Source organism: Pseudochaenichthys georgianus, chromosome 7, assembly GCF_902827115.2.
Source record: "Pseudochaenichthys georgianus chromosome 7, fPseGeo1.2, whole genome shotgun sequence".
NCBI classification, from domain to species: domain Eukaryota; kingdom Metazoa; phylum Chordata; class Actinopteri; order Perciformes; family Channichthyidae; genus Pseudochaenichthys; species Pseudochaenichthys georgianus.
In genome coordinates this window covers 19,703,545-19,725,911 of record NC_047509.1, presented here as the reverse complement: position 1 = coordinate 19,725,911, position 22,367 = coordinate 19,703,545, and the positions used below count along the sequence as shown (strand labels likewise).

The 22,367-nt window shown below is 41.4% G+C and overlaps 2 protein-coding genes across 5 annotated transcripts in view; one reads left to right on the top strand and one right to left on the bottom strand.

Moving 5' to 3' along the window:
* Positions 1–3,066, top strand: part of fmnl3 (formin-like 3) — a 33,470-nt gene extending 30,404 nt beyond the window's left edge. For 2 of the 3 annotated variants that reach the window (XM_034086994.2, XM_034086992.2), the window contains 2 exons: positions 109–220; positions 1,980–3,066. In XM_034086994.2, the coding sequence (XP_033942885.1) occupies positions 109–200 (92 nt within the window). In that variant the 3' untranslated portion in view covers positions 201–220; positions 1,980–3,066. Of the gene's footprint in view, positions 1–108; positions 221–725; positions 770–1,979 lie in introns of all 3 variants that reach the window. The other variant, XM_034086993.2, reaches the window with a different exon arrangement.
* Positions 3,067–3,527: 461 nt separating this feature from the next.
* Positions 3,528–22,367, bottom strand: part of LOC117449353 (low-density lipoprotein receptor-related protein 1-like) — an 89,243-nt gene continuing 70,403 nt past the window's right edge. The window contains exons 61-89 of one of the 2 annotated variants that reach the window (XM_034086984.2): positions 20,134–20,322; positions 19,346–19,494; positions 18,972–19,065; positions 18,730–18,846; positions 17,909–18,028; positions 17,684–17,806; positions 16,905–17,030; positions 16,690–16,806; positions 15,602–15,708; positions 15,360–15,492; positions 14,850–14,972; positions 14,602–14,724; positions 14,354–14,491; positions 13,682–13,819; positions 13,454–13,573; positions 11,473–11,729; positions 11,206–11,384; positions 10,984–11,090; positions 10,359–10,478; positions 10,059–10,235; positions 9,819–9,959; positions 9,489–9,662; positions 8,465–8,626; positions 8,087–8,258; positions 7,543–7,644; positions 7,215–7,288; positions 7,040–7,133; positions 6,139–6,283; positions 3,528–5,316 (exon numbers count right to left, since the gene is read on the bottom strand). In XM_034086984.2, the coding sequence (XP_033942875.1) occupies positions 5,179–5,316; positions 6,139–6,283; positions 7,040–7,133; positions 7,215–7,288; positions 7,543–7,644; positions 8,087–8,258; positions 8,465–8,626; positions 9,489–9,662; positions 9,819–9,959; positions 10,059–10,235; positions 10,359–10,478; positions 10,984–11,090; positions 11,206–11,384; positions 11,473–11,729; positions 13,454–13,573; positions 13,682–13,819; positions 14,354–14,491; positions 14,602–14,724; positions 14,850–14,972; positions 15,360–15,492; positions 15,602–15,708; positions 16,690–16,806; positions 16,905–17,030; positions 17,684–17,806; positions 17,909–18,028; positions 18,730–18,846; positions 18,972–19,065; positions 19,346–19,494; positions 20,134–20,322 (3,959 nt within the window). In that variant the 3' untranslated portion in view covers positions 3,528–5,178. The remainder of the gene's footprint in view (positions 5,317–6,138; positions 6,284–7,039; positions 7,134–7,214; positions 7,289–7,542; positions 7,645–8,086; positions 8,259–8,464; positions 8,627–9,488; positions 9,663–9,818; positions 9,960–10,058; positions 10,236–10,358; positions 10,479–10,983; positions 11,091–11,205; positions 11,385–11,472; positions 11,730–13,453; positions 13,574–13,681; positions 13,820–14,353; positions 14,492–14,601; positions 14,725–14,849; positions 14,973–15,359; positions 15,493–15,601; positions 15,709–16,689; positions 16,807–16,904; positions 17,031–17,683; positions 17,807–17,908; positions 18,029–18,729; positions 18,847–18,971; positions 19,066–19,345; positions 19,495–20,133; positions 20,323–22,367) is intronic. The other variant, XM_034086986.2, reaches the window with a different exon arrangement.

Genomic DNA, 22,367 nt, shown 5'->3' with positions numbered 1-22,367 from the left:
TTTGTTACGGACCCCTGAAAGAAACCTAAAGGAGATCCAGTGTTTGTCCCCCATGAAGGGCAGTGTCTCAGGTGTGACATGTTTTCTCTCCCCCCCCTCCTCCCCCAGTACTGAAGAGTGTGCCCTTCACAGCGCGCACTGCTAAACGCGGCTCACGGTTCTTCTGTGAAGCCAACCTCTGTGACGACGCCAACTGCTAGCCCCTCCCCCTAATGCCAAGGTTGTCCAGGGGTTTCTCGTACGCCTCATGACCCACTGTGCATGCAGCATGATCCCTGTCACCTCCCCAACTCACCCTCACCACTATAACTACTGTGAACTAACTTGGGCTGTCATTTGGTTGTTTCTGTTGAAAGGACTCCTATCAGGCGCCAGGTGATAGGAGTCAGCCAAACCTCTTTGCCTGAAGCACCAAGGGAACAAAAGTTGTACAGGGTCAATATATTTTTGTGTGTGTAAAAAATATATTGATAAAAACGAGTACAACCAGCCATGACTATGATACAATTATTTAATAAGAGCTTCTTGCATGACGAATGTAAAAGGCTGTGCATTATTATGGCATATTTCTTTAATTTAACTGGATATAAAATGGTCGCTCAAAGAGGTTTGGCTCATTTTATCAACAATGCCTGTTCCATGAAACTAACTTGTTTGGTGTTGGTTTCCTGCTAACATGTGACTCTTCTTTCCTCAACCACCACTGTTTATTCTCCCACCTCCAGCTGAAAAGAAGATTAATGACAGTATTTCCCACTCCTATGAGAGGGTAAGGAAGGTAGCCTGGCTTAGTCCCGGCCTGCTTGGCCCTCCGGCTCCTGTGTGCTGCTACAGTGATGTCAGCTGCTTCAGCTCGAGCTTTTATGCAAAAAACATTAAAAAAAAAAGAGAAAGCTTCACAGAACTGAAATTTGCTTTACAACACACAAGTTAGAAAACAAGACCATTAAAGACTGGAATACAATATAATTTGCCCCAACAGCCATTCAAACATGAATTCCCTTTTTTATTTTTCCACCAAGTCTTTGAGAACATATTTGTAGATTTGAAATGCCCCCTTGTGAATCTTAAGGTCATCTTTATCATCATCCTCACTCCTCCTATTATGTGTTGCATGTTGTCCAGTGTTCATTCACCCTTACTTGTCAACAACGTCCGCCATGTTTTGTCTTTGCTAACTGTCATCCGCGCTGTGCTGAACAGCTATTTGGTCAACAGGCTCTGAAAATATCCGACATTCAGTCACATAAACTCAGCCCTGTGTTATTAGTCACAGAGCTGAGAGGTTTTTCTGTTACTTCAGGCACATTCAGCTGGATTATTGCTGAGCGATTTAAAGAGCTTGTTGACCATTTTACTGTAACTGTAATAATAATGGCTATTTGTATTGGTACTGCTGCAATATAAGTGTTACAAAGTTGTCCTAACAAGCTTTCCCAAAGCCTTGCATTTCACTGTTTTATGCATCACCACCTCCAGGCGAAATGCAAGGTTTTGGGAACGTGTCATTTGATGTTTAGTCCTTATTGTTAATGCCCTTATTTGCTAATTTTATACTTTTGAGTATAACAATAGATCAAGTTTAACTGCAGAAGTAATTAAATGGTAATAGTTTTTTATAATTTGACCAAAATATACATATACACTCAATTGCCAGTTTATTACTGATACCTAGATAAATCTAATGCAACAATCCTACCTTCATTATATTTATAACGTTCAGTTTTGGAGGATGTTTGTGGCCCTTTTGAGCTGTATTGCATTACAAAGAAAGGTGTTTCTGTTAGTTTTCTTACCCTCTGAAAATAAGTGTTGGACAAAATAATAGAAACACCTTAGGTAATTAGGTTTAGCTGTTGAACTGGTAAACTGGAAAAGAGAACAATAGATAGGAAGGAGACATTTTGCAGATTGACCCCTGGGTCCTCTAACATGTGTGCCCCCGTCTCTCGCCCCCGTCTCTCACCCCCTACTCACAGATCTCCGAAACCAGCCTTTCCTGCGAGCTGACGCATTGATCCGGAGCGGTTGGAAGAGACCCTAAAACCACTTATTCGTCACTTATACTCCCCCCCACTATAACCTCCCCCCCTGTGTGCTGATGGTCTATCTCAACCCTGAGGCTGCAGATCACAAAGACTGAGAGGAGGGACAGAGCTGGGTAATTTATTTATTTATGGAGGCCCTTTACAGCCACTTTAAGTGAGCAGGCATCATTACAGACGGGCTACTTCTGTCTCAAGGCAGACAAAAGACTTTCCCTGCTCTGTGCCACGGGGAGAGAGGACTACGAGACAGGTGAGTTGAGGACTGGCGGACCACAGAGCAGGAAGAACTTTGCTTTTGCGAACAAATGCCTGCCAACATGTGGATCTTTTTCCCAGAGACTGTTAATTTCCTCAGATTATGCAGACGTAGAAGGACTGAGAGTCAGCCAAGGAAAGATGCCAACTCTGCTGCTGCTGGGATGTTTGCCTTAAAGAGACTTCTAATCATAATAGACAAGCTTCTATATCATGAGGCATTTACGTCTCCTTACTTCAGCACATTCAATCAAGACTTCAATCGCATGTACCTTGGAGGGAAGAGCGTCTATTCTTCTGATTCTTTTGGACAAGCTAATCAAACCAAAATGTCTTCAATGTTTTGCTTAAGAAGTGCCTTTTTGTGTAAACTGTGTTATCAGCCATCATTTCTCGTTTGACAGCCTTCATTTGTTAAAGATTGTATTTTCAATTGCCTTGTTGTATAACATTAGTCTTATAATACTGACAACAATATGCAAAAGATGAAACGTCCAGCTTTAAGGTAACAACTAGAACGTAAAATAACTATTTTGTTTACCTCTCTAGTAGATAAATGTCTTTAAAATTTGTCTTTTATTTGTGCCTTGTCCAAGTAGTTCTTGAAGATGAATGTTATATGCCTTGACAACACTTTCTGTCACACTTTAAAGTGACATTTGGGAGGTGCCAAATGTGTAAAGAAGAAACCTGCTGCGTAAGGGCTCGGATGATTTAAACCTGCTATAGATGTGGTGATGGATGAAGGACGTTTCCATTCCTATGAGGTCTTAAGCTTTTTTTATTTGTTATCTCTGTTTTTAATAGAGATGATGAAACTTACATGACATTGGCACAAAGGGAGCGAGAGATCTTTACACTACTTAATTTGGCTCAATGTATGAGACACTATTGTCTTGGTAGACATTTATATTCATGTACATTCAAATCAAGAAATTTACTTTTTAAAATATATGCTCAATGCTATTGTATATTTACTGAAAGATGAACATTCCTAAATAATAAATATGATACAATTATGTAAATACAAGACTGTCATTATATCTCAGAGTTTTAACAAAGCTGTTCTTTCTTTGATGAAGCAACATTCAAAACAAGTGATTATTATATTTTAATGTTTTATTTCTGATTTCTTAAAGGATATTTGTTTACTTGTGATGTACTCCAACCAGAAATAATTAGAGATTACTTTTCCTTCTCTCAAAATGAGGGACAGAGCCACCGTACCTTTCTACTATAAAAATCCATTTAATTTCTTATATCAAAAAGAAATAAAATCATAACAAAACAATCAGAACCACAAATATCCATGTGGGTTTTTTCCACCAAAAGAAATTCTCCAACTGAAAAATGATTGTTCTAATTTACATGTGAAAATCTAACAGAGCAGGATGTAAAGAAATACAATGTGATGAATACTTTTGACAAGTGAGGGGCAAAGCTAGTTTCCTACAGGATGGGCGTGTGTGTGTGTGTGTGTGAGAGCACCATGCAGTGATATGACAGGTATGGCTGATAAACTCAGTTAAAAGCATCGTGGTGAGCAGTGAGACAGAGAGAGCAACACTTTAAGACTAAAAACCAGTTTGACTGACAGAGGGTTAGCGTTAGCAGCAAGGCAAAGGAATTAACAAAGGAATGCTTATCAGGAAGCTCGTCCCCTTCCGGGGAATGCACTTAACAATAAGCATCAACCTAAATTACACGTCCATGTAATTACATAGGCCTACAATTTAAAAAGACAAACAAAACCTCAATCTCGCACAGAAGTACGTACCATCAAACTGCCTCCCCGCACTTTCCTGAAATTACATTTACAATCAAAAGACAAGGAAGAAAAGCCAAATGCAACCATCCTCAGCTAGCTGATCATCACAGGGTGTTTTTCAGTGATGACCGGAAATTCACAGAAGCTTACAGTCACTCTAAAAAAAGAAGAAGACCTTTAACAGTTTCAGAGCAAAATCCGTCTCCAGAGTGTCCTGCAGTAAACCAAGGCCACGGATATCCATCCCAGACTGTTCCTACTGGAATGTGGACTTTGTTATAATCATCTTCATCCAGCACACTGCCATTGACTCATTCATTGCTGACAAAAAGTGTGCCGCTTAGCCTATACGAAAACAAAGTTTAAAAGTACGGACTGCTATTTGTTACGGATGTTTGTATTCCTGGGTATATTTTCAAGACACTTTGTTAATAGGTTTATATATATGCAAATATATATATATATATGTATAACTTTAGTCTGTGCAAGGAGGTAAAAGACAATCACTTGAATGTAGTTCTTCGAGACAACACAACAGACGCCATCTTGGATTCTGCGTGCTTCCATGTGAACTCCTCCAGACCTCCAGCAGCACATCCCATAGTACACATGACGTGAAAGACCGAGCCACACCAGGAAGCATTTTTAGTGCGCACTGACCCTTTTTCTCTTTCAGGAACAACAAAGACTTGGCAACGTTTTCTAGGATGGAACAATATTCTTTTTTGTCCTCCTCCCCTATAGAATTCATACAAAAATAAAAAATAAAAATTGTTCCACTGCCGTTTGTATCCCTCTATCTTTTACATTTGCACAGAGGTAGTGGCTATATGCGTGAGAGGGGAGGGAGAGTTGTGAGGAGGAGAGCAAAAATTAAAGAGAATAACTGAATAAATGTCTATAAAATGGTTCCTTTTCATCACCAGAGGGTTTTTTTTGTCAAAGAACAAAATATAATACTGCAATCACTTAAAAAAGTAGTCCTTCATTTTATACATTTTATACAGTGTTCTCGCTTTTTTTGTTGCTTTTCTTTTCAGTTGGTAAAGGCATAAGATGAGAGAGCTCGTGGGCTCAGCGCTGGGTTGGCAGAGTTCAGTCCGAGCTCTACGCCAGCGGGTCACTCATGTCCTCGTCGCCCGCGGAGAGCAGCTCCTTCTTTTCGTCTGTGCTGGCCAGAGAGTTGCGGCTGTGCTGGGCGCCCATGTACAGGGTGGCATAAACTGGGTTGGTGAAGTTGGTGGGCTGTAGAGCAAAGGAAATTACATGGTGACTCAAAGGGCACATAGAGGCAGAGATTCTTAACATGTGAAGGTGGCATTTACTGCATGTTGTGTTTGAAAAGGTCAGAACATTCAAATTACAAGAAAAAAAATGTAGGCTCTTAAAGGGAAGTTTACCCAAATAGAAACAACCAAAGATTTCCCCTCCTAACACCAGAACCTGCGCCAACATGTCTGGGCCCCTGTTTTTTTGTCAGAAGCACCTCACAAAGACCTTTCCTCTTCCTCACTATCTCTCTCTCTCGCTCTCAGTCATAAGAGTCTGCAGGGAAGCCCACACTACTTTGATTTTTATCTTATTTACTTTTCTTAATGAATTGAATTTGGTTCAACCCTGTTTTTGTATTAATTCAAGTTGTAACAGGTTGTTTCATCAACAAGCTGTTTTCAGTTTATATATGCATTTTTTTTCTATCTATCCCTAAATATAATATAGATGATAAATAACGTCAGAAGCTGAGGGTTTGACATATCAAGAGTAATATTTCTGCTACCATCGCAAGTCAAACTGGGATCAAAGCATTGAGTGTGCCTTTCAAAATACATTGTCCTGGTCACTCTGGATAATTCATAGGCATGTCTTAGAGTAGTTTCTATTCAATCTACTTTTTACCAAATGAATGCTACCAAACATCAAATTGCACTCTTCTCCTTGGTTGCAGGAGTTCCCAGAAATGCAGGTACATACAAATCATACATTAGCATTGCTTTTTACAACTTGGGGTAAATTATTTTTCTTTTTCTGTGAGCAGGCCACTATTTAAGAGCACTTTAAGCTTGTTACCTTGTCTGGGTCCAAAGCAAAGTCTGAATCCAGGAGCTCCCCAGCGTCATCGTCAGGGTCTCCTTCATAGATCTTATAGGCAGGGTTCCCAATCTCAACATTCATGGCTCCATTTGTCATTCGGTGGTGCTGGAAGCCCTTTGCACTGCAGACAGACAAAGACAAACACATTCATTAACAAAACAACCAATTACAAATTAATTAAGTGTAACGACTTGGCATGAACCAGGTACTGACTCAGCATCAGCAACATACAAATCACACAATCAATACAACATATATTTAAGGTTGTCAAATGAGCTTTTTGCAAAAAGGTCATATGATCAAACCCAGAGAATATACTGCAGCATGTCTATTGTGGAACATTTAGGGTTTCCACATTGCAAATATTCTGCTATTTGCAAGCACATAAACGTTGTTCATAGATGCACAGTCATATATTTTACTATGCAAGCACATATATCGTAAGCCTAACATGTAAAAAAGGGGAAGGTATGGAGATGCAAGAAGGACGAAACGGTTCAATAGTTTGTGCATCACCAGCAAAGCTACATCAGATAAGAGTCAATACGTCCCTGTGTGGCTGGGTGGGAGAATGGCAGGCAAGGACAGACAGATTTCTACAAATACCAACAGACACTGGACATATGGACTGACATTCAGTATGGCCAATCTGACTGGATATTAGGGAAGGGGAGGGGACATAATTTGTGGGTCAACAGGTAAATTATGTAACCCTATGAAGTTACCGCGAGGACTGAGAGCGAGATTTGCCCCGCCATAGAGACCTGGGAGACAGGAAATCATTGGTTATCAGGAGAGATAAGGGAGAAAGAGAAGCTAGATAGTGTGAGGAACAGATGAACAATGGAGCTATGATCTAAAGTCTAATAAGACTCACCCGCGCATTCTCCGCTTGTACCACAAGATGGCACCAACAACCAGCAGGGCCAGTAACAGCAGCAGGAGCACTGGGATCACCACGGAGGCAGAACCTGTGAGAGAGCAAATAACGTGAGCAAATAGGACCAAAGTTCATATTTTTCAAACAAGACAGGCTGAAATGTGTAACTTACTTCCACTGGAAGTAGCAGAATCCACAGAAGGTGCTGCAATTTCACATCTGTACCCCGTCCATCCCTCAGGACACCTGGACACACAATGAGACAGTATGTGTGATGATTTATGTATGCAAATTATTAATAAATCGGGGTCACTACCAGTAGAAATGTGCATTAATGTCTGTGCAGTGAAGTCCATGTAAACACTTTGGTTCGACTTATCAGTACAGTAGAAATGTTAATTCCAAGTGAATTTGCTTGAAAAAATTGTGAGTTTAAAAGACATAAAAAGGATAAAGAAAGTGTAATAATGTGTGTCGTTGTGTGTCATACTGTATCTTACTTGCACTGAGGCAGCAGTGTGCGGGTGTCCACTGAACATTGTCCATTTGAGCAATAGTCCAAACAGGAATAGCAGCTGGGTTGGGTCTGACCGTTGGGACAGCTACACACACACACACACACACACACACACACACACACACACACACACACACACACACACACACACACACACACACACACACACACACACACACACACACACACACACAAACACACACACACACACACACACACACACACACACACACACACACACACACACACACACACACACACACACACACACACACACACACACACACACACACACACACACACACACACACACACACACACACACAAAACAGTTATTTATGTTGCTTGATAATAAGTCCTGATATAGCAGCATTAACACATTAAGAATGTTCAAATATGGGTACTATGTTTCAATGCAACATGTAAGGTGATGTGCATAAATAGATGTCTGATTTTTAAAATAAACATTCACTTATATTACAAATCTAAATATCATTTATTTTGTGAAGACTTCTAAGTGAACCTACCTGCAGGACACCTCGCCTGAGGCTGACGTCAGACACTTGCCCGTTCCACAGAAATAACATTTTTCCAGCTCACACAGGTGTCCGATGAACTGTGAGGGGCACGTGCAGATTTTAGTGAAGTTGGCGGTCTGTAAGCAGGTTCCAGCGTTGTGGCAGAACCCTTCACAGTTAGCTGAGGACGGGAAGAGAGACGTGTGAGAAGGGCAAAGAACTGACATAGATTCTAACTTTGTTTCAATGGATTGTATTAATGGTGGGGATTTTGCATCCAGTACAACAGAAGAACAAGTGCATCCATACAGATTTGTTTCATCAGCCATTTACAGTCTACGAGTGAGTCTCGTTCCCTAAATGTAGCAGCCTCTGAGGTTCACTCACTGTACTGGCACTGGTCCCCCTGGTACTCGGGGGGGCAGCTGCAGGTGGGCTGGTTGCCCATGTTGACGGAGCAGTTTCCTCCGCTCAGGCAGTAGTCCTGACAGGTCTGACGGTTGCAGGTTGGCCCTGTGAAACCCTTCGGGCATCTGCAGGTCGGAGCACCTGGGACACAGGAAATACATTGGAGAGAAATGTAATGAACTTATACAAAGGATGCAGCTGTTTATCTCAACAACTACAATCTTTTACAGATTTGCCAAATTTGAGTTCATTAATAATTTAAATGAAAACATATTTTGCTAATTATAGAATCAGGGGATATCTGGAAATCACCCGCTGAAGCATGTCAGCATGTGATTGATGTAACTAATCGTCCAGAGAATCTTCAAAGACATCAAAAGGATGATAGGAATGGTACTAACAATTTTCAGAAATTTTTTTTGTTCAGCTGCCGTCAGTGGAATACATTTAGCTGCTCCCAGGCTGTCGAACGATTTGACACAACCCCGATCAGACTTGCTCCCACTTTGCCTGTTTTTAAGTTTAAAGACCCGTGCTTTTGCAGACCACGTATAAGACTTATCAGTCTGTGCTTTTAAATTGGGTTTTTCATTTTCTTGTGTTTTATATTGTTTTTCCATCTTGTATGAGAGTTTTCAGTCTGTGGCTTTAAGTATGGTTTTATTGTCTCGTGTTTTACATTTGTTTTATGTCCTCTCTGTTTTGTCAAAATGTATTTATGCTGCTTTTTATATATTTATTGATGTACAGCACGTTTTGGTCAACTCTGTTGTTTTTAAATGTGCTACATAAATAAAGTTGCATCGGATAAAGTAAATGCTTGAAAATAATTATAACATAACATTTGCCATACCATATTTATTTCACTAAAAGGTTTCTATTTAAAGACATCCAGACAGATTAAGGTATTCCCACTTAGGTTGGTCTTACAAAGCATTGAAAGGCCATAAAAGGCGTTTTGGAAATGTACAGAAAATACACAGCTGAGATCATTGCGTCTTACCTGTATGAGAAGCGGTGCATGTGCCTCCATTCTTGCAGTAGTCCCTGCACTGGTTGATCTCACATCTCTCTCCGGTGTAGCTGGACAGGCAGCGACACTTGGCCACCTGGCGGGAGTTTAGGAAGCAGCTCCCACCGTTCTGACACTGCAGGTCGCAGGGACCTGAGGGGGGGGCTGTGGAGGGGGGAGGGGGGGGGGACAATGCCATGATGAAGTTAAAATGTTGTATACAGCTTCTGAATATAAGGCCTACCAGAAGAAAACCAAAAAAAAAAAAGTGGGGTTATTGCTCAGTTAACTGTATGTGTACTTCAGTGTACTGTGACTCACTGAATGGGGACGTGGTGGGTTTCCGGCTCTCCACACATGTGCCGTTGTTGGCCACATAGTTGTTGGGGCAGGTACACACCGGCCCACTAGGGCTGAGCAGACACAGCCACTCACACTTCTTCCTGTCGCAGGGGTTCGTCACTGATGTAGAGAAAAAAAGGGCATCATATAAGAAAAACTGTACAAAAGGAATTTCAAGTCCTTTTAAGATGTATTTATTCAGGATGCAGGGTAACTCACCCTCTGGCTGCTTATAACGATGATAGAGGACGATGTCAGTTGCATGGTTGATGCCTGTGGTGAGATTTTCCATGGGGCCTTTGCCAAACTTGTTGACCCGGAAGACAATGTTATTGATATATGTGACGCCATATATGTAGTCCTCAAAGATGTCTATGCTGAATGGATGAAGCAGGTCTGGTCGGGGGGAAAAAATAGTAATACGTTAAAAAGAAATACATCAGCGGATAACATGTTTATACTAGATTTCTGAATATCATGTGTCACACATGTTTGATTAGAGTGTAGAAAGAACTCAACTGTTTTTGATTCCAGAGACAGAAACGACAGGATCAGAGCCATCCAGACGCACACTGCCGATCACTGAGAGTTTAGCATCTGCCCAGTAAAGACGCTCGTTGAAGTAGTCCACAGCCAAACCTGTCAAGACAGAATGGAAGAAAATGCTGTCATTTTTATGTGTAGCTTCAAAAAAGGTAAAGCTGTCTAACTGTGAATGTTTCATAGTACTGTATATAGAATGTCTCGTAACAATATAAAGGCTGAAAAAAGGCACTGTACATGAAAAAAGGTCCACATCGTAGTATTGTATGTCAAAAAGTAATTGTAAAGAACATCATAAAAAACACAATGGTTTAATATGTTAAGAGATAAGATAAGATACGACTTTAATCATGCCGAAGGAAATTGTTATGCCAGAGTCACAAAAAACAATAAACACAGCAGCATAATAACATAAAACTGCACACTAACAGTGAAGTAAAAAGAGCAATTAAATAGCTACAAGAAACATAGACGGTCACACAATTAATGTTACATACTGTACAGCGACGAGCAGTATTTAGTACTGCAAAAAAACGTATATGAAAGAAGTCCTAGTTTATTAAAATATGTTAAAAGCTGGTCATAGTGATGCAGTACTGACCTGTTGGCCACTGGATGTTCTCATGGACTAGAGTCTGTCTCAGAGTGCCGTCCATAGCAGCTGTCTCAATTTTAGGGTGGTTGCCCCAGTCTGCCCAATACATGGTTCTGAAGGGAAACAGAGTTGGAAAACACAATTAAAAAACATACAACAAAAAAGCCATGATATCAATCTTATATTCGATACGACTGCTGCTTTGAGGCTCAGCAATCTATCTCTTACCCTCTCTGTGGATCCACTACGATGGCATAAGGCTCGTCTATCATGCCAGATACGAGGGTCTTGCAGTGCTGTCCGGACATCTGAGCCACTTCGATCACATCTCGGCCCGAGTCGGTCCAGTACAGGTTACCGGCCACCCAGTCCACCGCTATCCCACGAGGCATCTTCAGCTCTTTGATCTGGAAACGAGCGGAGAGGCGATCACAGCATGCTCATGGGACTGTGTGTTTGTAACGGTGTGATGGGGAGTTTGTTTGTCTTTATTACCTGCAGGTTGGTGATCCTGCCCTCACTAGAGGTCGAAGATGTGGAAGGTCCTGGAAGTTCATAGGAGGAGATGCGGCCCGTGTGCCAGTTGGTCCAGAAGATGCGGTTGGTCTTGATGTGCAGATCCATCGCATCGATACGCACGCTGGCGTCACCCTGGAAGGTCTGCTCGTAGCGCCAGTTTGGCATGCCGGGGTCCAGGCTGCGGATCTCATTGTCGTCGGCGATGTAGAGAATCTGCCGACTGCTGTTCATGCCTGGAAGGGAAGTAGAAAAAGTCAGAGCAAGTATTGTATTACTAATAAACACCTCTCTTAGCTCAGGATGTGTCCCAGCTGCCTTCAAACATGCCGTGGTGCAGCCACTACTTAAAAAGAAAAATCTCGACCCCTCCATTCTCGCAAATGTTAGGCCCATCTCCCAGCTACCTTTTTTATCTAAAGTCCTGGAGCGAGTAGTCTATGCACAGCTGCAGTCTTTTTTAACCATGCATGGCATTCATGAAAAGCTTCAGTTTGGCTTCAAACCTATGCACAGCACTGAAACAGCCCTTTTAAGAGTTTTTAATGATCTGCTCCTAGCCGCCGACTCAGGTAGCCCAGCTATCCTGATGCTGTTAGATCTGACAGCTGCCTTCGACACTGTGGACCATAGCATCCTGTTGTCGCGGCTCGAACAGTCCACAGGCATCACAGGCTCTGCCCTTGCATTGTTCAGGTCCTACCCGACAGACCGTAGCTTCTCAGTGCAGCTAGGTGCCTTCTCCTCTGCCAAAGCCCCTCTTACCTGTGGGGTTCCCCAAGGCTCTATTCTGGGCCCCATCCTTTTTCTACTGTTCATACTGCCCCTAGGTTCAATTCTCACAAAACACAACATCCCCTTCCATTGTTATGCCGATGATGTACAGAGCTATCTGCCTCTCCATTCAAATGTCAACTCATTACAGCTATTGATGGACTGCTTGACAGAGATAAAATCCTGGCTGAGCCAAAATGTCCTCAACCTCAACGAGAGCAAGACCGAGGTCATCTTTTTTGGACCCCAACCTCTAGCCTCTCCGGTTGTTATTCTGGGCTCCCTCAATAAAAACATCCTCCCCTCTGTCATGAACCTTGGAGTGACCTTCAATGGCGCTTTTAAATTTGATAAGCAGGTCAGCACCGTAGTCAAAATCTCCTTTCTTTTTAAATACGACTATTGGCCAAGACCAAGTCGTTTTTATCTTTTAAAGACCTAGAAAGGGTTATTAACGCCTTTGTAACCACGAGGCTGGATTATTGCAACGCTCTGTACGTGGGTATGGACCAGGCTTCAATTAGACGCCTGCAGCTAGTGCAGAACGCAGCTGCGCGTCTTCTCACAAAAAGCGTCACCACATCACCCCAATTCTGGCCTCATTGCACTGACTTCCAATTAGGTTCCGAATTGATTTTAAACTCCTTTTATTTGTTTTCAAAGCCCTAAATGGGCTGGCTCCGGCCGATATAGCCGAACTCCTCCATCGCTACACCCCAGCCAGAGCTTTAAGGTCGGCTGACCAGCTGCTGCTGGTAGTGCCCAAGACCAGGCTCAAAACCTGAGGTCACCGAGCCTTCGCAGTAGCTGGCCCTAGGCTCTGGAACACTCTGCCCCTCCATGTGAGGTCGGCCCAGACCCTAGGAGTTTTTAAATATACAATAAAGACTCACTTCTTCTCCCTGGCCTTCTAGTCAGAGCGGAGCACGACTCCTGACATTTCCCTGTGTTTGATTTTTATATTTGCTTTTGTAATTTATTGTCTTCTGTTTGCTATTGCAGTAAAGTGTTTTTTATTGCATGTACAGCACTTTGGCTCGACCAAAAATCATTTAAAAAATGTGCTATATAAATAAAACTTGATTTGATTTTATATAGATGGCTATTGAAACTAAAATGGACTATTATTATGAGGGTTTTAAAATAAAAAAGGAAAAGCATTGTATAAAACAGCTCTGGTCCTCACTGTCAGCCTTGCAGGTGTCATTGATTCTGGTGAAGTACTTGTGGCAGCTGCATTTGTAGGAGCCTTTGGTGTTGTTGCAGACGTGGGAACACACTCCGAACTGCAGACACTCATTCTTGTCTGAAAAATGGAGAGCCAAAAGAAAAGTCAGAGATTAAATAGAACAAAAAATCAAAGCCCAGCTTGTCGCCTCCAAAGCATTGAAGTGTTTTTTTAGGGAATATATACCTCCACAGGTGTGGTGTCCCGTCTTCTGGAAGCCTGGTTTGCAGGAGCAGAAGGCGTCCGTGCCATTGGTGACACAGTGGGCCTCGTCTCCATCTCCACACTGAGTTCTGTTACTCCTGCAGTCATTCAGTTTGGCGTCTGAACACAAAAAAGTCAAACATTAGTTGGAAGATTTTTTTTAAAACAACTAATACTGCTGTTACTTAACATTTCAAACCTCACATCTGTGTTGAGCTGTAATGATACGATATAATAATACTTTAATGGTCAGATCAAGTCTGAAATTTGACTTGCATCACAGCAAGTAACATCACTATCACTGAGAGAAAACCTTTCCACCCTTTCGTGTGCATTTGATCTGGGATTTAGCTCTGTATTTACTGTGAGGATTGACTGGTGCACAAAGGAGTGCTTCATTCTGACTTTATTGAAATGCGGGACCCTGAATCTCCCATTAGATGGTAGCAGTTCATATTCATTGTTCAGAACATGGTTTGGGTCCGAGATGATGTTGTTGGACAGCCTTATTAGGTTGTTATGATAGGCTGAGTCATAAAGTCTCTGACAGGGTTGACCAACAATCTTTGAGCAGATTTTTAACAGGTGGAGCAGTTTTGATTTTAAAACTGTTGACAAACATTTAACATAGAAATCAGTTTTGACATGAGGTACCTGTCTTGCAGTTGATCTCATCAGAACCATAGTCCTCACAGTCGTTAAATATGTTACAGCGCAGAGTGGAGCTGATGCATTTGCCGTTAGCACACAGGAATTCGTCCTTCTCACATGTGGGAACAGCTGGAGTGGTCGCTGTGGACATAAAACCACACACACACACACACACACGAGTTAACAATCTCCTTGATCAAAGTCGAGGAAGGAAAGGATTTAACAGCAATTTGAACAACTCCTCAACTTACGGCAGTTGAGTTCATCCGAGTTGTCGCCACAGTTGTTGACACCGTCACACCACTTTGACAGTTGCAGACATACACGGTCATTTTGGCAGCGGAGAGCTCTGGTGGGAGGACACTGGAACCTCCCTAAAAGCCGAACAGAGAAAGAGGACAAGAGGGGGAAATAAGAGGATGGAAAATAGGTCAGGTCAAAAGAAGGAGGATAGATATTCAACATTTTGAAGTGTGTGATTTCTCGAGGCTGCACTCACTGCACTCTTCAGGATTCTCGTCAGAGTTGTCCCCACAGTCGTCTTCACCGTCACACTTCCATGCGAGGGGTTTACACAGCGTGTTGTTACACTGGAGCTCATCCAGAGGGCAGTGACGCCCAGCTGAGGAAAACAGGAAGAGCTTTTTGAGTACTTTCATTTCATTTTTATTTGTTCCGTTCATGGTATGCACAACTTAATGTATAACAATTATTTACAAAACATGTCTCTATAAACACACCATACCCGAAAAGGAGCAGGGAGAAGAAAATCATCTTATATTACCTGCCCTTTTCTCAAGATAAATAAATAAATAGAAATAAATGGTCTGTCCTTTTTTTTCTTATTCACAGCCAATCGTAACAGTATCGTAGGAAAATAAGAGCAACACAAAAAAATACAAACTACTACTTCAAGCCAGACAAGGTTGAAAATACAAATATTAGCATAGAACTAACTAACTAATACAATTAAATATAACCGCATATAGAGACACAAACAGACACTTACCACCACTGCCACAATGTTCCTCATCGCTGCCGTCAATGCAGTCGGGGTCGGCGTCACATCGCCAGCGGATGGGGATACAGTGACCGTTTTTACACTGGAACTGGTCGTTGTCACACTTCAGGTCACAGCCATTCTGAAGAAGCATCAGTGGCATAAGTAACACATAACACATATCACATACTATTCAACTTTCTATCCAGATGAATACCAGAAATGATATAAAGGACATTAAGTTTCTGCACCTCATCAGATCCATCAGCACAGTCATGGTCTCCGTCACACTTCCACCTCCCAGCAATACAGCGGCCGTTCGTGCAGGCAAACTCGCTTTCTGAGCATTGTCGAGGCACTACAGAAGAAGATAGATAAGCAAACAAGGTCAGTGACATGACACAAAGTTTAACACAACTAACAGTTAGCTATGACTGTTCCAGCCTTCAGCACAAGACAAACTTTGAAACAACCACAGAGGAAGACAGACGGAGGTGATGTGAGAGAATGAAAGGAGCTCAATGTTGTTTAAATGACTTGATTTATTTGTGATCTTTATATGTTATTGTAATAGTATTTTTGTTAAAATGTTCCATGTTCCATGTGGATTCAGTTTTTTACCTTTTATTCATTTAGGAAAAGACATTTCTAAGTGTGTATCCAATGCCTTTATTGGACAAAGCACTGGCACAGTTGCATGAAAAGAAAAACAAAGGATGACAAACTAGTTCATCCTGGATTTCTATTCTCAAACTCTTGGATAGTACTTCATTGTTATCTTTTGCTTGTATTGTAAACTAGCTAAAGTTCCATCAGGGAAGATGATGTCAGAGGATATTGCGGACAAGGATACATTTGAAAGTGTTTTGGTTTATTTGGATATTCAGTTGTATTTATTCGAGCAGTATAACGGTATGCAGTGGCATCTAAAAGGAAATAGAATAGCTAGCTGTTAAGCAAGCTATTGTATCGTTACTAAATGTATCTATCTAGAGCTCAGCTTTCAGACTCTCACAGATGGTGGGGGTCACTGGAGGACAGGAGCGTGAGAGTGGAGACAGCATGGGGCAGCAGACACAGCAGAGAGGTGACATATGAAGGTGGAGTAACTTACCTCTAGCTCATGCCAACAGGACAGTATGAAATGAAACAAATATCAGATGAAGTGAGATGCACCAGAAATGACAGAGAATGGATGTGTGACTTATTATGCAGAGTTAACAGGTTAGAATGCTACTAGTGGACAAGGCATGAGTGTAAGTGACACTGGACCAGGTGAGAGAACAGATGCCGACAGTACAGTATGGAGGCATTGTCTCTGAACTGAAGTGACACGTACTGCACTTGTCTTCATCCGAGTTATCCCCACAGTCATTGTCGTAGTCACACTGCCAGCGGCCCGGCACACAGCGGTTGTTCTTACATCTGAACTGGTACGGCTCGCATGTCCTTTCAGCTGGGCAAATAACAGAACATGTCAAAAAAGCAACAACAGTACACCAAAGGCCTCCTTAGTTGCGTCTGTCTAATTTTAAAAGGAGATGATATTCTTACCACACTCCTCTTTTGGTTCATCTGAAGCATCGCCACAGTCGTCCTCGCCGTCACACTTCCAGCGAGCAGGGATGCATCGCCCGGAGTCTTTGCATCGGAACTCGTCCACACCACAAGTCATCTGGGCTGGAGAGGTACACATTTGGGGGTGGTTACAATCCAGTGATAATTTCGTCAACGATAACTATGACGAAAAATATTCGTCAACGCCCTTTTTTACATGACTAAGACGAGACGATGACGAGCTAAAAATTGATTTTTGATAATAAAAACTATGACGAAATGTATATTTTGTTTTCGTTGACGAGACGGGACAAAGGTGTTAGTGGTGGACTATCAGACATTCAAAATGCAGGATATTTCCCCCCAATTGTAGGGATTCTGGGAATCTGCACATGTCACTCATATTACACAAGTAAAGTGTTAAGAGAGTGAAATGTTGCTTTACGAATTTCAACACTTGATACTGTCACCTTGATTCCAATTTCAGATACCTGTATTTGTCTAACTAAATTAGTTTAAAGAGAGAAACCATTGGGACTAAAAGTTGCTAAAATGTGATTTTTGATAGACTAAAACTGGACTAAATCATTCTGAGTTGTCGTCGACTAAAACTATGAAGGATAAAAAGGATAAAATGTGACTAAAACTAATAACCATTTTCGTCTAAATACTACGACTGAATCTAATATAGCTGTCAAAATTAACACTGTTACATTCAATAGTTGATTTAGATGACTCATACTAAGCAAACATTCCTAAAAAAATATGAGACTTACTGCAGTTGGCGGGCTCATCAGATCCGTCCACACAATCATTGTCGCGGTCGCACACCCAGACACGAGGAATGCAGCGCTTGGTGATGGCACACTGGAACTGGGTGGGAGCGCAGGTGACCTCGGCTGTGGGAGGGATTTACAGATTTAGAGTTACTCTGTGAAATATAGCATTTCAGGTCCGGATCTCTATCCTAAATTATGTAAATGAGAAAAGCTTTGACTTACGGCAGTCTTTCTCATCCTCTCCTTCTCCACAGTTGTCCTGACCGTTACAGCGGAAAATGCCTGGGATGCAGCGGCTTGGATGGGAACACTTGAACTGGCTGGGCAGGCAAACGTGAATATCTGCAGTGCATTTACACAGGGAGACAAACGGAGAAACAAGGAAGAGATTTGATAAATAAAGTACATGTTGCCCTGTCGCTTTATAGTTGTAGACTACTATCATCATCTTCTAATTGTGTAAGATCATTATTAGGGGGTAAATAACCTTAGTAATTGTTTAAAATTATTATTATTAATCAATTTATTGAATATTGTCAGAACTTAAAAAAAAAAATTATAATAATAATAATAATAATTAGTATAACAAAGAGATGCAAAACAAAATTAAAATAAATACATTCTCAAACAGTCTCTGTCATGTTCAACAGGGGCAAGAAGCTGGTCCTACAGCACCCCCTAGTGTCATGTTCGTACGGAGCCCCTAAACTTTAAGGGACATGGAAAAAAAAGTTGGGATATCTCGTGCTCACGAGAAACTTTCTCGTGCGCACGAGATACTAACCCGTAATCCCGACGGTTTTTTTTCATGTCCCTTTTAATATATTCTAATATTTGTTTTTACAAAACAAGCAAAAAATAAATCACTTTTACAATGACAAGAAATAACAAATATGAGTTCACAGGTCCTGCTCATAACCATTAATGATTTGGTTTCTAAATAATAGTTTTAGTTTAGATAGACTTGTACAATATTTCAGCTCATCATATTGTTATTCCACAGGTCAACACTTTTTAACAATATAATAATAAGAGAGACATACCGCAGTTGGCCTCATCCGAGCTGTCCTGGCAGTCGTTGTCTCCATCGCAGATGTAGGCAGGGTTGGTGCAGATGCCGGTGCCACACTGAAACTGCCCCGGCCTGCATTTGAACTCCGCTGTTGTGAAAAAAATAAGTCAAAGTGTGTCAGGATCATGCTAGAGGTATACCACAATATTATTAACACCCAATTCACACGTTACAGGAATGCAACCCTCCTGATTCTTTTTCTCAAACACTTACGGCAGTCTGCTGGCTCATCCGACCGATCACCACAATCGTCCTCCGTGTCACATTTCCACCAGAAAGGAATGCACTTGTCATTCTTGCACACAAACTAAAGCAGGAAGAGGGACAACAATCAAAGAGATGATAGGGCATAACATCAGGAGCTACGGTAGCTACTGGAGAGAGCTGGGCAGCCAGCCAGCTGTCAATACACATTCATCAAGCAACATTTGTGATATTGGGCTATATAAATAAACATTCATTGATTGATTGATCAAGCATAAGCAGTTCCTCAAACAAGCCATAGAGACATGGAGATATGAAAATCTACTATCAACTGTTCCCATTCAGAGATATTCGCATTGATGATGTTTACTCCGCTTCCTCACCTGGCTGGCGGTGCAGTTGGACATGCATGCGCGCTGATCACTGGCCAGGTAGAAGTTGGTGGGACAGGCACACTTGTACCCTCCTCCAGGAGAGAGGAGGCAGAGGTTACTGCAGCCGCCATTGTTCGTCTGGCAAGGGTGGTTTAAAACTAAGGAGATGGAAAGGGGGGAAATGGTTTAACCTCGGATTGCATAGATATATTTTCAGACTGAGGTTATATACTATCTGGATTAAAGAAGGGAAAATATGTGTTTGAGAGTGGATTCGTTATACTAATCTGCCCATACAAAAATATACTTAACACAATTTAAAGCTTTTTCAAAGCTTCATTCTTGGACTGGTTGTTTAGTTGGTAAACAGTATTCTGTATTAAAAACTGAGCCACTAAAATATGTTTTTAACTTTTTGGGGAATTTGTAAAACATTTAAAATATGATAAATTGGAAGTAGTTGTAAAAGTAGTTAATATATTTATCCAATTGGATACCATATGAACTTTTTTCTTGATAGTTTACACTTTTTTTGTGCCTCCACTTAATCCAAATAAAATGTGTTAAGAAGAAAGTACTGCTCTAATATTTTTAAACATTGCTAACACCTATGCTTTTGTGCTTTAACAAAAAATGTTATTTCACAACAATACTCTAAAAATCACATATCAACTCTACACTAGCTGGTGCACAACAATGTGTTATTATGTGTTTTAGGACTGACACACTACATGATATATTTTGTAATATTCCCATAACTTAGTGCTACATGTTTTATACTACAGTGCGTGTCTTACCCTCAGGCTGGCGGTATGGATGGTAGATGTGGATGTCCATGGGCCGGTGCAGGGTGCTGATCAGGGTGGTCTTGTTGGTACCCAGAGACTTATGAGCTCTGTTGATGGACTTTGTCTCCCAGTCGGTCCAATAGATGTGCTCCTCAAACAGAGTCATGGCAAAGATGTGGGGGATGTCTTGGCTGAGGACTGCAAAGGAACAGACAACAATGGAATCACATGGTTCATGATTTGCTAGGTACAGTAAATATGTTATGAGAAGGTTACCCATTGGTATTTAACTTATCAGAGCAGTTTTGTTAACACAAAGGTCTCCTGATTTGCTTAGATTTATATAATGTGCTTCAATAACAGGCACAGATAGACATTCTTTCTATGCTTTCCCTAACAAGGAACTTCAGAAGATGAGACGTGTGCATCCAGCTCACAGTATAATCGTCTAATCAAATAAATATGAAAAACCCCCCAGTTTTCTTTTAGTAATAAATGTGTTGAATTTCCATAATACTTACAAAATGCAATGAAAAATAACAGACAATTACATAATTCTGTGATTTTAGCAATCAAGCTTTTTCCCAAGAGTAACTGTTGAAACATTCATGCACTGCTAATGTGAAACAGGGCCGGCTGGGATGCACAGCTAAAGCGGCTCCACTGTTTGTTATGTAATAGTTTCTACTATATGCCTCATTAGGCTTACACTCTGATTGCACATTTCACCTTTTCAACTCCCCTCGCCTTTACATTTCATGTGTTTGCTCTCAGTGTTTGAGGCTGTTGCATTATGGAAACACACATTAGTTTCTGCTGTTAAACACAGCAATATGTGTACATCACACGCTTGGATAGGCACGCGCAATACGACACATAAAGCACACACATGGTACATGTTGAAAACAACTGGTGATGAGGTTTTATTTTGATTATACAAAGTGGGGTGCTTAATTCAATTAAATTGTTAACATGTGATCAGACAAGTTGAACTGTTATTTGTCAGATTAACATGAGACTCCCTTTGGTCAACCCTTATCTGAATTCAAACAGCCCTGTCTCGTTCTGCAAACTCACAAGGCCACATTGGTGTTTGTATGGTGTGTGTGTGTATGTTTGTACGGAGCCCTGGAGGGTTGATAGAGGGAAAAATAAATAAAACGAGGCCACGTTTTATTAATTTGTGCGCACTATATACTTTCTCGTTCGCACGAGATCCTTTCTCGTGCGCTAAGCGGTCCTACGAAGCTGGTTATCAACTCAGTAAATCAACCAGGGTTTCTCTGTCCGGCTGAGAGCGCGTTCACGTGAAAGGGACGGGGTTAGCAACATTTGACCAATCACAAACATGGAGAAGCGTGCTGACAGCGCAGCGTCATACTTCATGAATGAATAGTAAATAGCAAATCCTGCTTCGTAGTACAGGCCACTGGTGCCGCAGAGATTTCATGAAGTGAAGGAGGTTTTCCTTCTATAAAACAGCTGTGGGCAGCAGATTCTGTGAGAGTCACAGACAGGAATTCATAGATCAAAGCAGAATGGTTTACTTGACTCTTCTGTTTTGCGAATCCATTGCTTAAACAAAGAGCTCTAAACCCCTGGCCAAAATGTCCCTAAATGAAGTCCGAGTTTGAAATATATCTCAAATAATGTATGCACTGCCATTTCTCCACATAAACATAACAGTCTGCAATGAAACGGTTGTCTCCTCTGTGCTCCACGTCCTACTTGGTGCACCGGTAACTTTATCGTGTGAACGAGAAACTAACTAAATACTTTCTCGTTCGCACAAAATACTATCTCGTGCGCACACAATAGTATTTTGTGCGAACGAGAAAGTATATCGTGCACACAAGATAATTTTTTCTCTCTCCATGAACCTTTAGGGGCTCCGTATGTTTGTGTATGCGTCTGTGTGTATCAAAGGATGGGCGAATAACTCCCTGGACAAACTACTGGTGGGCTTACACGGCAAGCTATTACAGGAGATGTTTTATTATGAATTGTGATTTTCTGAATAGTATTTTTCCATCCACAATGCTTCCATTAGTGCAGTTTTCCTGCTAGAACATTGTGTTAAATGAAATATTCAGAAGATGAAATTAAACAATACAGACGCCCAGCAGCGCTCCAGAATTATTCAGCACGCCTGGGTTGCTGACAATATCAACTATTGTAGTAAGTGTGCTAAGAGTGCTGTGCAGACATCATACATGCTGGAGGCCTCACTGGTCAGAACAAAA